At 52.5% G+C, this 16,754-nt stretch overlaps 6 protein-coding genes across 6 annotated transcripts; 3 read left to right on the top strand and 3 right to left on the bottom strand.

Moving 5' to 3' along the window:
- Positions 1 to 193: 193 nt before the first annotated feature.
- On the top strand, positions 194 to 1,748 carry V2A60_000528 (2-oxoacid dehydrogenases acyltransferase-domain-containing protein; the record flags this gene model as incomplete). The annotated part of the gene is made up of 2 exons (XM_083251897.1): positions 194 to 365; positions 481 to 1,748. The coding sequence occupies 2 exons, from the start codon at positions 194 to 196 to the stop codon at positions 1,746 to 1,748; spliced, it is 1,440 nt and encodes a 479-aa protein (XP_083108023.1).
- A 1,483-nt stretch (positions 1,749 to 3,231) lies between these two features.
- Positions 3,232 to 4,000, bottom strand: V2A60_000527 (gluconokinase; the record flags this gene model as incomplete). The annotated part of the gene is made up of 2 exons (XM_083251896.1): positions 3,232 to 3,669; positions 3,725 to 4,000. 2 exons carry the CDS (start codon positions 3,998 to 4,000, stop codon positions 3,232 to 3,234), a joined length of 714 nt encoding a protein of 237 aa, XP_083108022.1.
- Positions 4,001 to 7,293: 3,293 nt separating this feature from the next.
- On the top strand, positions 7,294 to 9,606 carry V2A60_000526 (dipeptidyl-peptidase III; the record flags this gene model as incomplete). Its single annotated transcript, XM_083251895.1, has 4 exons — positions 7,294 to 7,418; positions 7,493 to 8,715; positions 8,766 to 9,269; positions 9,338 to 9,606. The coding sequence occupies 4 exons, from the start codon at positions 7,294 to 7,296 to the stop codon at positions 9,604 to 9,606; spliced, it is 2,121 nt and encodes a 706-aa protein (XP_083108021.1).
- A 951-nt stretch (positions 9,607 to 10,557) lies between these two features.
- On the bottom strand, positions 10,558 to 11,633 carry V2A60_000525 (60S ribosomal protein eL6; the record flags this gene model as incomplete). The annotated part of the gene is made up of 3 exons (XM_083251894.1): positions 10,558 to 10,710; positions 10,818 to 11,153; positions 11,520 to 11,633. The coding sequence occupies 3 exons, from the start codon at positions 11,631 to 11,633 to the stop codon at positions 10,558 to 10,560; spliced, it is 603 nt and encodes a 200-aa protein (XP_083108020.1).
- Positions 11,634 to 12,321: 688 nt separating this feature from the next.
- On the top strand, positions 12,322 to 14,517 carry V2A60_000524 (chaperone ATPase HSP78; the record flags this gene model as incomplete). Its single annotated transcript, XM_083251893.1, has 1 exon — positions 12,322 to 14,517. The coding sequence occupies one exon, from the start codon at positions 12,322 to 12,324 to the stop codon at positions 14,515 to 14,517; it is 2,196 nt and encodes a 731-aa protein (XP_083108019.1).
- Positions 14,518 to 15,744: 1,227 nt separating this feature from the next.
- Positions 15,745 to 16,575, bottom strand: V2A60_000523 (ADP-ribosylation factor family-domain-containing protein; the record flags this gene model as incomplete). Its single annotated transcript, XM_083251892.1, has 4 exons — positions 15,745 to 15,837; positions 15,917 to 15,982; positions 16,058 to 16,302; positions 16,428 to 16,575. The coding sequence occupies 4 exons, from the start codon at positions 16,573 to 16,575 to the stop codon at positions 15,745 to 15,747; spliced, it is 552 nt and encodes a 183-aa protein (XP_083108018.1).
- Between the last annotated feature and the right edge of the window lie 179 nt (positions 16,576 to 16,754).

The raw sequence follows: 16,754 nt of genomic DNA, 5'->3' as shown, positions 1-16,754 counted from the left end.
CGCGGGGCCCTCTTCCCCATCACCAACAATGCCGACTGAATGCGTCCTGTCTTGAGCCGTGGAACAACTATTCATTTGCCCGCCATTGGTTCGGGGTTCTTTGCTTTCCTCTCTTCCTCGTTGTTCCCAATACCGCTGATTCCGCGCTCGGATTTTTTTTTGTCAAGCATCATATCGTAGGGAAAAGATAGCCATGTTCCTCCAACGTGGATCGAGAGCCCTCCGCTCACAATGGGGTGCTTCCAAAGCCGTCGGCCGCGTCGTCGCCATGGGCAAAACATCACAATCCGGGGTCCCCAGATGGTTCTCCGAGTCCCGACGCCTTTACGCTATCAAGCCAGTCCTACTGGCGGACATTGGTGAAGGTATGTTTATATGCCCTTCCGCTTCATTTTGCCCATGCTTTTTTCCCTTGTTTGTTTTCTATCTTGTCTCAATTCTCTGGTGTCAGCCTGCTAAACCGCCCCGCCCTGCAAACAGGCATCGTCGAATGTGAGGTCATCCAGTGGTTCGTCGAGCCCGGCGCACGCGTCGAGGAGTTCTCTCCGCTCTGCGAGGTCCAGAGCGACAAGGCCTCGGTAGAAATCACCTCGCGCTTCACAGGTACTGTCAAGAAGCTCTACTATGATGCCGGCGAAATGGCCAAGGTCGGCAAGCCCTTTGTCGACATTGACATCCAGGGCGGCGCCGCGGACGCTGAGCTGCCGCCAGCCAAGGAGGAAGCCCCTGCCGCTCCCTCCCCGGCCGAAGCTCAGTCTCCGACCCCAGCACCCGTCTCTCCGCCTACGGAATCCCCCGCCGCGCCAAAGCCAAAGGGCAAGGGTGCCTCCATCTCGACGCCGGCCGTTCGTCACCTCTCCAAGGAACGCGGCGTGGATATCAATGACATTGACGGTACCGGCAAGGACGGACGCGTCACCAAGGAGGATATCCTCAAGTTTATCCAGGGCAGAAATACTACACCCACCAGTCCGGCTCCCGCCCCCGCTTCGGGGCCGACCGACACGTCCGTCCAGATCGAGACGAGACAACCGCTCACGCAGACGCAGCAAATGATGTTCAAGAGTATGTCGCGCTCCCTCACCATCCCGCACTTTCTCTACGCCGACGAGGTCGACTTTTCAGACCTTGTCAGCCTCCGCGGTCGGCTCAACAAGGTACTTGCCAAGACACCACACGACGGCGAGCTCGCCAAGCTGTCCTACCTACCCTTCATCATCAAGGCCGTATCGCTGGCGCTGTACAAGTTCCCGATTCTCAACGCACGCGTCGAGCTGGACCATGCCAACAATGGCAAGCCGTCTCTCATCATGCGCTCTCAGCACAACATTGGTGTCGCCATGGACGCTCCGCAGGGTCTTGTCGTACCCGTCATCAAGAACGTCGGCGCGCTCAACATCGTCTCTATCGCCGCCGAGCTCAACCGCCTGCAGGCACTCGCCCAGCAGGGCAAGCTCGCACCATCCGACATGGCAGGCGGCACTATCACCGTCTCTAACATTGGTAATATCGGTGGCACCTACCTGAGCCCTGTCATCGTCGAGCGCGAGGTTGCCATTCTCGGCATCGGCCGAATGCGCACCGTTCCGGCCTTTGACGAGCATGACAATATCGTCAAGAAGCAGATTTGCAATTTCAGCTGGAGTGCCGACCATCGCGTCGTAGATGGCGCCACCATGGCCCGCGCAGCTGACGTCGTCCGCAGCGTGGTCGAGGAGCCGGACGTGATGGTAATGCACCTACGGTAAAAGCAACAAAATGAAACAGCAAGACAAAGACAAAAGAAAGCAAATTGAAAAAAAAAATTTAACGCATACGGGATCACATCTAGCGAATATTATTCCTGATTTCATACTAGCTGTCTGTTATCTTCCTTTTCCTTTTGCAACGCATCTAGCTACACAGACATGGCTTGCCAGGATACGCAAGCACCACAACACTGGAAGACGGACGAGCTCACGCTACCCACGCCTGCGGTCTAGAAAAGGAGGAATGCCTGCCTACCCCACGGAGGAAAGAGAGAAATGTAACACAAACCAGGAGCGAGTGACGAATTCTGGTTTTTCTTTTTATTTTCATTCATTGATTCTTTTATTTTCGTGTTAGACGAGGCTGCCGCCCGCCGTTCTGGATAACAAGATATTTCGTGGGGAGGGTCATAACAACCCTTGCCCAGCAGCTGACGCCACCCGTGTGACCCCAGACCTGCCCGTCCGTCATGCATGCAATCTGTCGGTACAGGGATGTGAAGCCAGGGGAGGGGGGATGCGGGTAGGAAACGACGGATAGTCTCCGTTCCGGAGTCGAGAGAGAGATCGTTCGGTGGGATGTCAACGTGTTCTTGTCATCTCCTATATGTGCGGAATTTGTTTCTTAAACTAGCGTCATAGAATAGTTCAAGCATAATGAGAGGCCGGGGATCTTATGAAGGTTTGATCGTTACGTCGTACTCTGGAACATTTGATGAGCCTTGCACCTTGCGCTTCGGTACGTGTTCTAGGTGCATGCATTGACCAGTCTGGCAAGGGGGGGTTACCACTGATCACACTGCATCCAGCCCGCCCTGTCCAATGTGATGAGAAGATGCACCTGCGCATCGAGCGGGTACCAAAAACATGGCCCTAAGTGAGTGTACATGCATAGTATAAGTGACAGAAACAAGGCATTACCCCAGCATCGACAAAAGTGAGGCGGTAGGTACGGAGTAGATTAGACACGTCCGATTCTGGTAAGCAAACGCATCAAAAAAAATCAGATGCGTGGTCGCCCACGTCTTATCTATTCATTGTCTAGCATCGTCCTACTTCCCAAGTAAGCAAGAGCGAAAGAAAAATCAAGCATGAAAAATATCAACAGAGGAGCAAGGCTAGCCAGGGAGAAACAAAGAACAAAAGTACATCGTCAATTGCTGCTCTGCTGCCAAGTCCGCAGTCATGCTTTTTGTACAGGAGAGCGCAAAAAAAGAAAAAGAAAAAAAAAGAAAATACCTGCCTAGGCGCAGCCTAAACGTATTGATGTGAGACATGGTGACAGCAAGAAGTATGCAACCCGCTTCTGCTTACACCACATACTTCCCCCGAATCTCCTTATGTCCTCCTCTTCCTATTTCAATGCAAGTCCGATGATCGCGCATATAAGTTCAAAAATTTCATTTTAACAAAGGTGCGTAACAGTATGTACTGTTCAATCCCCGCATCGGCCGCGCCCGAGATGGGGCAGCAAGGTGGATGTTCAACGAGTCTCTGCGCTCATCACCTCATGCACTCGAGCGATAGCATCTTGCTTAACCTCTCCGATAGAGCGGCTAACGTCGATGCTGAAGACGTCCGTCTCGTCGACTGCTGGACGCTCCAAGATGTCAAACTGGCTCTGTACCATGTTGGCTCCCATGTAGTGACCTTGACGGGCAGAGACTCGTTGCAGGAGAACTTCTTCTGGCGCATCCAAGTAGATGAAATGAATCAAAATATTGCTGTTGTAGTACGCTGCGACGCGGATGACGTCTCTGTATTTGCGCTTCAGTGCTGAACATGTCACAACGACGCCATGCGCTCCCTCGGCGAGTCGGCGCATCGACTCATCACGAAGCTGTGTGAGCCAGTCCCATCTATCCGCGTCTGTAAGTGGCACGCCTGTTCTCATCTTCTCCACGTTGGCAGCAGTATGATACTGTAAATATCAGTTAGCCGATTGCTCAACGTTACTATAGCACGATGTGACTTGCGGAATCGCCTTCGATGTATGGCATGCCGTTGGTCTCTGCAATGTGTTCGGCAACGGTGGTTTTGCCACATCCAGCCGGCCCCGTGACAAGCCAGATATGATTATGCTGGGACGCCTGGTCCTTCGTCGCGGGGGAAGCAATGGGACTCATCTGAGCGGCGCTTGGTTGCTTGGCGGAAGCGGCGATGCTGGTCGGTAATGAAGTCGTCAGCGGCGCAGGCGATGAAGCGTCCTGCCCTGTGGCAGCAATCGGAATTGCGGCGTCGTAGGATAGCATTTTCGGCAAGTAGGACCGACGTCGAGGCCAGCGGGAGAGCAACAGTATATAGGTAGGTGGTAGCCGGTTGGTGCTGTGCGACAAAACGGTGGATGATTTGGCAGTCCCCGGTAAGCTACAATACTATCGTCAGGCTTGGGCTTGCCCTGGCCGTGCAGGAGTGATCGACGCTAGAACCAAAGCACGTTCGGGGTGTACGGGCGAATGTTGGTAGACGGTTTGCAGAGAGGTGACGGAGCAAAAAACTGCCCAACTAACTGAAGACGTTTGGAATTGATCGAACGGCGCCAGAACTCGAGACCATGGTTCCCTTTTGTCTTTTCAGACTAGCCAACCGAGTCGCAAGGGGGTGAGGGAAAATCTTGCACAGTCCACCTTGGTCACTTGTTGCAAAAGCTGGGGATTCCGCCTTTGGCTGGTTATTAGCCAAGCTGGGTCTGTCGCTGGTTGGCGGGTCTCGTGGTGCGCCCAACTGTGTGAGTGGGCTTCCCGGGTGATTGAGACAAGCGAAATGGAGTCTCCTGTGTAAAGAGCAAGCTGCCTGTTCTTTATTCCTTCACTCGCCCCCAGAGGTGACTTTGAACGCTCAACCGGTTCCCCGGGATGCATGTCCGACGCCTTAGTGTATATCGCTTCATTCGGCAGTCAACGGCGATAGCTGCCTCTTTGGGTGCAGAAGAGGGCTGGCCTTGCACGAGTCCGTATAATTAGCTTCATCCAGGTAATTCGCATGGTTCCACCGGCCAATTACAAGGCCAGGTGATGCCGGTGATGCCGGTATAGGGGAAACACCAACGAATCGTGGGACTTGCACATCTCGGCCCGGACAAATAAATTCCATCATGGCACTTGTCGATGGCTACGTTCTGCATCCTCCCTCTGGCCGGGATTTTCCTCATGCAATAGTCAACTTCGAGACTCGTCGAGCAAGTGATCACAATAGAGCGACGTATCCAGCGAGAGGCAGGGGCTAGAGAGATTGTGTCATTGCGCGCCCAACGGCCATGGGACAGGGGTCTGGAGGCCAGGATCCGTAATAACCTGACCCAGCAGACCGGCATGGATCTCGCAGGCTGTTGTGGAAATTTTTGTTCTGGGCTAGATACGACCTTTTTTGCCGAAACGAGGTCCGTTTCAAGATCATGCCGGTTACGGTGATGCGAGCAGAGAGCTCGGATGGATGACGTAGCCAAACTGCATCGTATGAAGCACCGAGGCGTGGGCGCTGTCTTTGTTCGTCATCCAGCGAAGCTATTGCTCGCAAAAGCCAAGGCTTAAATATGCACGGTTCCTGACGTCGTCGCTTGCGTGGGGGCGGCTGTGGCTGTTTGATCTGACCATGGGGGCAATTTGCAACCGTATTGCGTCAACAACTCGAAGGGCCAGTACAAATGAAGAGGCGCGCTAAAAGAGGCGACCATAAGGTATTATATATGCATGCTTGGATCGTAGATACGCGCGAGATGGCGCCACTGCTGTAATCCCAGCCCTGGGCAAAAAGGATTGCAGCAAAACGAGCAGGCCACCAGTAACACACGTGTTTTGGGCCCGAATTCCACGTCAATCGCTTTTTAATCGCTTTCCTCAGCCCCGTCTATAGCTGCTATGAGCCTTTGAGGTATGTATAACAGACTGAATGAGATTCGTGAGACGCTTTCGTACATGACGAACTGATTCTGTGCCGTGAAGTTTTCGAGCGTTGTTTCCATACGAAGGGTAGAGGCAATGCGGGTGCGACCGGCGGCCAGATGTATCCTACCCTGTAGGTGGCCATGACTTGAGATATGTTCAAATCCTTGCGCCAACCGCCAATATCTGTGCGCGATATGTATTCTCTCGTGGTTTTTACGAGTCTGCATAGCAGCGTTTTTAATCTCTCTGTCTTTACCGACACTTTATAGTATTATCATGTTTATGGAGGAATCTAGTGAAATACTTCGCCTCAAGATACTCTCCGTGCAGGATAGCGACGCTCCCGTGCTGGGACTTTGAACATTACCCGAAGGAACATATAGCAGAAACAGCAACCACAACGATGTATTACGCCACTGAAGTTCCATACTGATTCAACCACGGCACCATTCTTGGCCGCAATAAAGTCCGGCCTGCATCGTCTCTGCTCGGGTACGCCATCCACCAAAAATTGGCAGCGTCGGAAAGCCCCGGCACTAGCATCAGTCACGACAAAAGAACCTGCAAGGAACATGCAAGCAAAAGATAACCCCACCGGTAGTGCAGATGTATTCTTCGGCTGAATCATTGAAAGAACAATACTTAGATAGCTCCAAGGGGCGCAAAGGTTCAGTAACAAGTGGAGATCACTACCTACTGTTGCACTACAGACCTCGGTGGTGCTAGTCTTCTGCCGTGAGCCCTCCTCAACACAAAGGAGGGGCAGGGCGGATTTGCACCGAGCAGCCTCAGCTGAGATTGGAACCTTTTGGCATCACCGTAGCGCCAAATTGGACGCTGCCCCCAATGGGGGCGACAAGGCAGGAGGAAGTGTTCAAGTAGGATGCGTCACGACAGCTTATGGTCCCCATGCCACACCTGAGCATTAATTTTAATCTGGTCGGTGCCAGCTGCCAGCTGCGGCGGCCGTACTCAGCAATACAGGACTCAAATTTTGTAATTCAGCACAGAACTATACCTAATTAGGTCGTCGACCAGGTAGCTACCTAGCCTACCTACTCCGTATTAAGTCCTGTATTACGGCCGCCGCCAGCTGCTAGCTGCCAGCTGCCAATTCCAAGCCGCCCGAGCTGTCAGTCTAGATCGAACATCTACTTCAAAACTACGTACATCCTGCAAACCGTCGTTACTATCGACCACCATATCATGACATTCAGATAAACCGAGCTCGTTCATTCTATTCACTCACGCCATCATTCCCACTTCTGCAGTCCGGCCCCTCGCATAGCTTGACTCTAGTACCTCCCGCCGCGCCGCGCCGTAGCCCCATTAGGCAAGTCGACGGCTCTCAGCTGCGAGGTCCCCCGCCTCTGCGCCCGCAGAACCCTTCTTCTTTTTAGCGGCGCTCTGGTGACGCACGCCATCAACGAGCCGTGAGAAAGCGCGGCACTCAATTCTTGTGGTGCCATCAATCGTGCATAAGACTAGCCGCTTCCACAAGCTACGCCGTGCACCTTTTTTTTTTTCCCTCCATGACTCTCCGTCTTCCCCTCATTGCGATCTCTCATAGACTGCCATCGAGAGTCGCTGCCCGCACCCGTCTTGCCTCCAGCCGTCGTAAACCCTTCACTCCAGCGCTATACTCTCGCTATTCTTCCACAATGCAGCCCGCCGAGCCTCAGCAGTATCTGGCTGACCAGCCACCTCTGGTTATGCCCCTCAAGATTGAGCAGCACTTTGAGCTCCTGTCCGATCAGCAGAAGCGCTACAGCCACTTCATCAGCCGGTATGAGCATCCCCCCCAATCCTTCACAAGCTACCGACATTGCATGGCTCTAACGGAAAGCAACAAAAATACAGTGCCGCCTTTGCTGGTACCAGAATTGGCCTGCGCCAGACGTCGTTGGAATCCGAAGCCATCTTCGACTTTGTTATCGCCATTCACAACAGTTGCAACGGTGACTGGGCCTCGCTCGCTGCCAAGACTGGAGTTGAGGCCAGCGAAGTCTCGAGCCTCCTTGAATACTCTGTCCAAGTCCTGGGAAATCTGGGCAACTTCAAGAGCTTTGGTGACGCCAAGTTCTTGCCCCGCTGCACCCAGAAGTCGGTAGATGCAATCGCTGCCTCAGTTCCTGAGGCGACCAAGCACTATGAGAAGTGCAAGACTGCCATCTTCGACCATTCCCAGCAGACCAAGATGCACCTTGGCTTCCTCGATGATGGTCATGCGACCACTTACTACCCTGATTCCGACGACATAACCAAGGCAGAAATCGAAGCTGTGAACACCTGGATGTCTGATAAGAACCTACTCCCCGAGAACACAAGACTGCGCAAGAAGACCGACGGATTCGAGATACTGATCGCATCCGCCATCACCTCGGCCCCCGCTGACGGCACAGATATTGGCAAACAAACCGAATTTACTGTTGAGAACGGTGCTCTGAAAGGAAAGACCATCAAACTCATCTTCGGAGACTACTCTGCCGAAATGGCCAATGTGGCCAATAACCTCAAGCGCGCTGCCGAGAACGCCGCCAATGAGAACCAGAAAAACATGCACTTGGCTTATGCCCAGGCCTTCTCGTCTGGCTCTCATAACTCTTTTAAGGACAGCCAACGTTGGTGGATCAAGGACAAGAGCCCCGCGATCGAGTGCAATATCGGCTTTGTTGAGACTTACCGTGACCCTGCCGGCGTCCGTGGCGAATTCGAGGGTTTTGTTGCCATGGTCAATCAGGAGCGCACTCGTGCTTTTGGTGAGCTTGTCGACGCATCACCTCGACTTGTCCCTCTGCTACCTTGGAGCGCAGACTTCGAAAAGGACAAATTTCTGGCTCCGGATTTCACTTCTCTCGAAGTTCTTACTTTCAACACCACCGGTATCCCAGCAGGCATAAACATTCCCAACTTTGACGACATTCGCCAAAATGAAGGGTTTAAGAACGTATCCCTAGGCAACATCGTGAGTGCCAGTAACCCTAACGAGAAGCTGCCCTTCATCAAAGAGGCAGATCTTGCTTCCCTTGTAAAATACCGTGATCATGCTTTTGAAGTCCAAGTCGGTCTTCACGAGTTGACAGGTAGGTACCAGATTTACACATTCGCGACTATAAATAATGACACATGGTAGGGCACGGATGCGGCAAGCTTCTCCAGGAGACTGCGCCTGGCGTCTTTAACTTTGACATATCAAACCCCCCTACATCCCCCATTACACAAAAGCCTATCTCGACCTGGTACAAACCCGGTGAGACCTGGGGCTCTGTATTTGGCGCCATCGCTGCCTCGTATGAGGAATGCCGAGCCGAGCTTGTTGCGATGTACTTGGCTTGCGATTTCCAGGTTCTGAAGATCTTCGGATTCGGAGATGGAACCGAGAACATCGACAATGAAGCTGGCGACGTTCTCTACGCTTCATACCTAGGAATGGCCAAAGCAGGTCTCGGTGCTGTCGAGATGTGGGATCCCAAGAGCCAGAAATGGGGACAAGCGCACTCGCAGGCTCGCTTCTCCATTCTCAAGTGCTTCATTGAGGCCGGTGATGATTTCTGCAAGCTCGACTACACCAAAGACGATTTGTCGGATCTGGTCATCAGTCTTGACCGCTCCAAGATTCTCACGACCGGCCGACGAGGTAAGAAACTACGGATCTCTTCTGTTCAAACTTTTCCTGGAACAAGATCACTAACTCATGCGACATAGCTGTGGGAGATTACCTTCAAAAGCTTCATATTTACAAGAGCACCGCCGACATCCAGGCTGGCACTGAGTTCTACAACCACATGACCAACGTTGGCCTAGACTTTTGGGGAACCAAGGTCCGTGATGTTGTCCTCGCAAACAAGCAGCCTCGCAAGGTATTCGTTCAGGCCAATACCTACCTGGATGAAGCTACTGGCAAGGTGACACTCAAGAATTACGATACTACACTGGAGTCCTTCCTTCAGAGCTGGGCTGATCGCAAGCTGTAAACATCGATTCAACCTTTTGTATAAAATATAGACGAACGCAAACTGGACTTGGCATATTTGCGGAGTATTTTTTGGATGATGGTGAAATTACTCGAGTAAATGAATAGTTGTGTGTATACAACGGCGGTAATGGTAGTTGTGTCTTACGTGGAAAAGGCATTGTGTGTGCGAGGAACATATCCACTTTCACCCTCTTTGCCGACCCAAGCCAGTCTAACAAGGAGCGCGAGAGAGATGTTTCTTGCCTTTTGCTATATTATCCTAGCCGCGACGATATACCTGCTTTTGATTACCATGAGTTCTCTCTCTTTTCTTTTCAAATTTTGTCAATGGTCTTTTTTGAATTTTCTTTGACTGTAAAAACCTAATTACAGACGCCAAGATGTGACCGAATGCCCGTTTCGACTACCAAATGCAGAGGGTCGGAAAACCCATTTTCCGTTTCTACAACACCAAATCCTCTCTTCGCAAGCAGTGGCCGCGACAACCCCCGACTACTGCTCGAAGCAAGAACCCTTTCGTAAAAAAAAAATCAAAGGAAAAATATCGAAAAAGGCAAAGTGACCACCAATTCCGTCTTTGCCCTCTTCTTTCCTTGTCGCTTTCGCCTCCTCGTTCGTAATTTTTGCGTCTTTTGTGTTTCCCGCGTAACATGATCCGTACCGAGCCAAGAAGAGAAAACAAAGAGGTAAGAAGCGAGAAGTGTAGAAGACCAGAAGCATTCGATCCACTGTTCCCCGATTCCATATCACAAAGAGTAAAATCTCCATCGTTCTTCACCAAATGGTTCCTCCCTTGTTTCTCTATAAAAGAGAACACATGAAATGACCGAAAAATGAGACGTTTAGATTCGCATTATAAAAAAAAGGGAACTATGTGTGGAAAAAATGGTTTGTTTTGTCTGCTCTTCTGCTCTTTCTTTGCTTTTTTTCTTTTCTCGTTATGGGACATTTACCAAGCCATCTCGTGGGGCTTGTCGCCCTTTCGCAGGGAGAAGGAGCTGGCAAGGTAGCTGGGGAGCATCTCGACCTTCTTGATGCTGGCAATCAGGGCCTTGTCGATAGCCTTCTGGTCCGCGGCACGGCTGCTGTTGATCTGCTTCTTCTATAGAGAGCGCGTTAGCAGGCGTGTCACCGCAATGATATTCGTCACGCATCGCTGGGTTGTAAACGCCAGCAAAGGTATGATCGCAAGGAGCTCCAAATTCGTACCTGGGGTTTCTCGCCCTGCTTGAAGAAGGCATCGGCGCCAGCCTTCTCCTTAGCCTTATCGGCGGTGAAATACTTCGGTTGGGCGATCTCGTCGACCTTCTTCTGGTCGAGGCCGGAGACGTCAACCTTGTAGGAGGTGGCGATGACGTATCGGGAGTTGATGCGGCGCAGGGGAACACCGTTGATCTTGAAGGGGCCGGTGACGAGGAGGACACCCTGCTCGAGGTTCTTGAGGAGGACGACGCGCTTGCCACGGAAGCGACCGGCGAGGAGAATCAGGACGGTACCGGGCTGGAGAGAAGCGCGAGGAGCCCAGGCGCGGACAGCCTTGCGAGCCTGTATCAAAACAATAGAGTCAGCCGCTGGCTCCTGTATGTCATTGCCACTCCAGCACACAAAATGGCAAAATATCAAGTTTTGGGCAACACATCTCCCGGTGGATAGAGGGCGCAGACGAAGACAATTGCGTATCCTCCATAGTCGCTTCAATCCTGGTTGATCAGGCGGCGCTCTGTCGTCGGTCGAGGTAAAGTTTGGCCGTTAAGGTTGTCGCGGCGGCGGGGTTTGTCATTGCATATGCCGCTTTCGAAATTGTCGCCAATGCTCAACAAGTGTCGTCGCCTTTGCCATCGTAGGGCAGATGTGTTTGGCCCCCCAAAGATATTCGCGATGCCATCATGTCACTGCCATTATCAAACTCACCTGCTTGGGCTCAGACTCGTCGTCGGCGTTGTACCACTTCTTCGCCTTGTCCGCGGCCGCGGGAACCTCCCGGGTCGACTTGCCGAACTTCTTGGACGTGGGCTTTGTCGACATTTTGACTCTCTGGTTGTGTCTGGTATCGAGGTGTGGAGAGGGAAGGAAGGGAAGAGACGTTCGTGATGGTCGACCCAAAATGTTAGATTTCTTTGTGAAAGCCGCTAGGCGAGTTTGTGGGAAGCAAAATGTGAACCCTCTGGCACTAAACCGCTTACGGCGCCGGTACGTTCAAGCCATGCCTAGCCATTGTGCGGGTACGGGGCTGGCTTCACGTGACGATAAGATATATCACTTCGGTGCATACTAGTCACCATTCTACGCCCTAATACGGCCTAGCTGCTTCGCCTTATCGTTATCATCTCATGCAGACGCAGAAGATGCGCGAACACTCTTGACTCCACTAGAAAGTTGTAGAGCTTCCAGCGATGGACGATTGTCGAGGACTAGATATTGCCCACCTTCGACATCTCATGGAGGGGTGACTACCTGATTCTTTTTTTCCTCAAAGCTACACTGCTTTTCACTCGATCAACCTTTACACAATATGCAGGCCAGACGACAAATAATAACATCGGCCCAGCGATTAGCTGGTGCTGCAGCGCGAACATGCCGACCAGCCTCCATAGCCAGTGCAAGAGCTCTTGCTCGAAGCCCGGCCTCTACGAGAATTCTACCGACGATCGCAATAAGAAAATACTCTAGCGGGCGAGGGCCTCACCCACCAGGGGGAACTCATCGTATGAACATGAGCGGCGAGGAAGAGAAACCTGCGCTAGAGCAGTTTGGCGTCGATCTGACTGCTCGAGCTCGCGATGGCAAACTCGACCCGGTCATTGGCCGTGACGCCGAAATTCAACGAACGATTCAGATCCTATCAAGACGAACAAAGAATAACCCAGTTTTGATCGGTAACGCCGGCACCGGAAAGACTGCTGTTCTGGAAGGCCTTGCGCTGCGCATCATTCACGGCGACGTCCCCGAAAGCATAAAGAACAAGCGCGTTATTACATTGGATCTAGGCTCCCTCATTGCCGGCGCCAAGTTCCGTGGCGACTTCGAGGAGCGGCTGAAGAAGGTGCTCGATGAAGTACAAAAGGCGGAAGGCGAAGTCATTCTCTTCATTGACGAGCTCCATACTCTGCTGGGTCTTGGCAAGGCAGAAGGTTCCATTGACGCCTCCAACCTGCTGAAGCCCGCATTAGCTCGTGGCGAGCTTCAATGCTGCGGCGCTACGACACTGGCTGAATATAGACTCATCGAAAAGGATGTTGCTTTGGCGCGCCGATTCCAGCCTATTATTGTCAATGAACCGACGGTGGAAGATACAATCAGTATTCTTCGAGGCATCAAAGACAAGTACGAGGTACACCATGGCGTCCGCATTACCGACGGTGCTCTTGTTGCCGCTGCATCGTTATCCAACCGCTACATCACTGATCGATTCCTGCCCGACAAAGCAATCGACCTCATGGACGAAGCTGCTAGCCATCTGAAGCTGCAGCACGAGTCCAAGCCGGAGGATATTATGCGTCTTGATCACAAGATCATGACGATCCAGATTGAATTGGAAAGTCTGCGCAAAGAGAAGGATGTTGCAAGCAAGGAGCGACGAGAGAAGCTGGAGACGGAGCTCAAGAAGTACCACGAAGAAATCTCCGAACTCAATGCCAGATGGGACAAGGAAAAGTCCGAGCTTGATGCCGTCAAGAAGATCCAGGAAGACCTCGACAAGGCTCGATTTGAACTCGACCAGGCCCAGCGCACTGGAAACTTTGGTCGCGCCTCGGAGCTCCGATTCGGTGTCATTCCGGATCTAGAGCAGAGGCTGCCCTCGGAGTCGGAAAAAGAACAGCCCAACGACAGCACCCTGATCCACGACAGTGTCACATCTGACGACATTGGTGCGGTTGTCTCCCGTATCACCGGCATCCCCGTCTCTAAGCTGACCTCTGGCCACATTGAGAAACTGGTGCATATGGAGGAGAGTCTCAGCGAAGCCGTCAAGGGTCAGGATGATGCCATCAAGGCCGTCTCCAACGCCGTGCGGCTGCAGCGCGCCGGCCTGAGCGGCGAGAACAAGCCGCTCGCGTCCCTCTTCTTCCTCGGACCGACCGGCGTCGGCAAGACAGAGCTATGCAAGAAGCTCGCCGGCTTCCTCTTCTCCACCGAGTCGGCCGTCGTGCGCTTCGACATGTCCGAGTTTCAGGAGAAGCATACCATCTCGCGGCTCATCGGCGCGCCATCAGGATACGTAGGCTACGACGACGCCGGGCAGCTCACCGAGGCGGTCCGGCGCAAGCCCTACGCCGTGCTACTCTTCGACGAGTTCGAGAAGGCGCACCGCGACATCTCCGCGCTCCTCCTGCAGGTCCTGGACGAAGGCTACCTGACGGACGCGCAAGGCCACAAGGTCGACTTCCGCAACACCATAATCGTACTCACCTCGAACCTCGGCGCCGATATCCTCGTGGGGCAGGACCCGCTGCACCCATACGCCGAGGATGCCAACGGTGAGCTGGACCCCTCGGTACGCGAGGCCGTCATGGACGTTGTAGGCCACGCCTACCCGCCCGAGTTCCTGAACCGCATCGACTCCTTTATCCTTTTCAAGCGGCTCGCGCGGGGCGCTATCCGCGACATTGTCGACATTCGCCTCCGCGAGCTGCAGCAGCGCCTCGACGACCGCCGCATCGTCCTAGCTGTCGGGGACGACGTCCGGGACTGGCTCGCCGAGCGCGGCTACGACCCCAAATTCGGCGCGCGTCCGCTCAACCGTCTCATAACCAATGAGATTGGCAACGGCCTCGCCGACCAGATCATTCGTGGCAAGCTCAAGACGGGCGAAACGGCGACGGTGCGCATCAAGGATGACAAGTCAGGCCTGGACGTTATTAACACTTCGGCGGGGGTAGAGGCTGCATCGCCGGCCGGATCTACATAGGCTGACGGATACACACCAAAATACTGCCGGAAAAAAGGGGAAGTGTTTGGATACCGATTTTGTATATTATTACTACGGCTCTTTGTATTATGAAGATTTGCGCTTTGCTTTCACGAGAGGAGGCTGTCTGTACTACCAGTAGACCACACTCCTCTCACTGTTGATACCCAATGATTAGAAAGATACGTATAATACTAAGCACACTTCGAATTACAAAGTTGTAGAAACCTTGAAAATTGACCGAAGATCTGAATACATAAATCTTCTGGCTGCAGAAGCAAGAAAACATGCGCTCACGTGCAGCAGCGTTCGCATCGATAATAGCTGGAATCCTACAGTCCTCGTACCGATGGTCGGATGGGGGGGCCGGCTATAGACAGCGTTTGCACTCACTTTCAAGAAACAGGGCTTAAGCTTCACTCACGTTGTATATGGAAATGAGAAGAGGAGACGCAATTAAGCCCGCCTAGTCGATGAATGTGTCATAGAAATCAAGAGACAGGAAACTTTTGGTTATTTTTCGGCATGATTTATGGGAAGTTTCTTTTTTCCATGTGGCGTAAAAAAGAAGTAAAGAAAAAGAGACAAGAAAAGTGAACCAGACCAAAGCAAACACCGCATCTAAAAAGTTCGGAACTTCATGACACCCATGTTAAACGTTTCGAGAAACCAATCGACCCGTTCCAACTTATATCCTCCAATGACTAGCCATCCATTTCTGCACCATCGATCCATTTCCCCATATAACAAATTCGATGCCCTGGTCACCATCGAATCGCTGCCAAGTTTTCCACCATTGGCGTACCATTGGCGTAAAGACGATCCAAAGACTCCCTCCTTTTTTTTTTCCATATTCTGTACGCCGTGAAAAGAATGCGCCACGAAAACCGCAAAAGTCGAAAGACGCGTGGTTCCCCAAAGACAAGAATGCAGTTGTAGAAAGAAGAGGAATGAAGAACAAGAAGCAAAACGCTGCTCTAGCTACACGGAGCTTAGGGCACACACCATGGAGGAAGACAGAGCGAAGCAAGGAGGCGGAGGGCATCGAATGAAAACATTCGATTTTGTGTTTATGAACTAATTTCGATTTTGTTGACCGATACAAGTTTGCAAATTACAATCGAATCCTTCGATTTTGACGTGGAAACCGATGCGAGAGGGCACGAAACAATGTAGTAGGATGGAGAGAAAGCGGGAGGGTGATCAGAAGGCCTCTCAATTGATCTTCTACTGACGACCAGCCTGGCGCAGGGTGGTGGCAAGCCACTCGAGACCCTCGTACAGACCATCTCCAGAGGTGGCGCAGGTGGACTGGATGTACTGTTTTGTGATGCCGGTTAGTACGAGATTGATGCGTGCGCGGGTAGAACGATGAACGTGAGGATGCATATTGACGTACCCAGCCGCGATGTCTCAGGCTGTGGAGGCCGAGCTTGTCGGTGATTTCGGCAGCGTTCATGGCATTCTGTAGGTGGCAAGTTAGTTTGAGTTTATGCGCAGGATCTCCAGGCGCGAAGCGAGAGCCGAGGGAAAAACGTACGGGAAGATCCTGCTTGTTGGCGAAGACCAGGAGGATGGCGTCGCGAAGCTCATCCTCGTTGAGCATGCGCTGGAGTTCTTCGCGGGCCTCAACGATACGGTCACGATCGTTGCTATCGACGACGAAGATGATACCCTGGGTGTTCTGGAAGTAGTGTCTCCAGAGGGGACGAATCTTGTCCTGACCACCGACATCCCAAACGGTGAACTGAATGTTCTTGTACTCGACGGTCTCGACATTGAAGCCTAAAGGGGGGCGGGTAAGGTTAGCGGCGAAGGCGAGCAGAGCGAGTCCGAGGTGCATCAGACGCGCGTTCTACACGCAGGATAAAAAGCGCGCCAGCCCAGAGGATGAGATTGAGAGAGCGTACCGATGGTAGGGATGGTAGTGACAATCTCACCAAGCTTGAGCTTGTAGAGAATGGTGGTTTTACCGGCGGCATCGAGACCGACCATGAGAATTCGCATCTCCTTCTTCCCCCACAACTTATCGAACAACTTGGAAAAGGCGAGACCCATGATTGCGAATTTTTTGGCGACGAAGCCTACGACAACGCTTTCAGCGGGAAAGATGGGCGTTTGTTGGTGGTGGCTTTGGTGGGATGATTTGACGAGGGAGAGAAAGAGAAGTGTCCTAGTTGCCACGGGTTAGTTTAGCGGCGGAGGATGGCTTAACTAAGGAGGGGTTTTTTCAGGCC

This window comes from Cordyceps javanica, chromosome 1 (genome assembly GCF_051103115.1).
Source record: "Cordyceps javanica chromosome 1, complete sequence".
Classification (NCBI taxonomy): Eukaryota; Fungi; Ascomycota; class Sordariomycetes; order Hypocreales; family Cordycipitaceae; genus Cordyceps; species Cordyceps javanica.
This window is presented reverse-complemented; position numbering and strand designations above follow the sequence as displayed.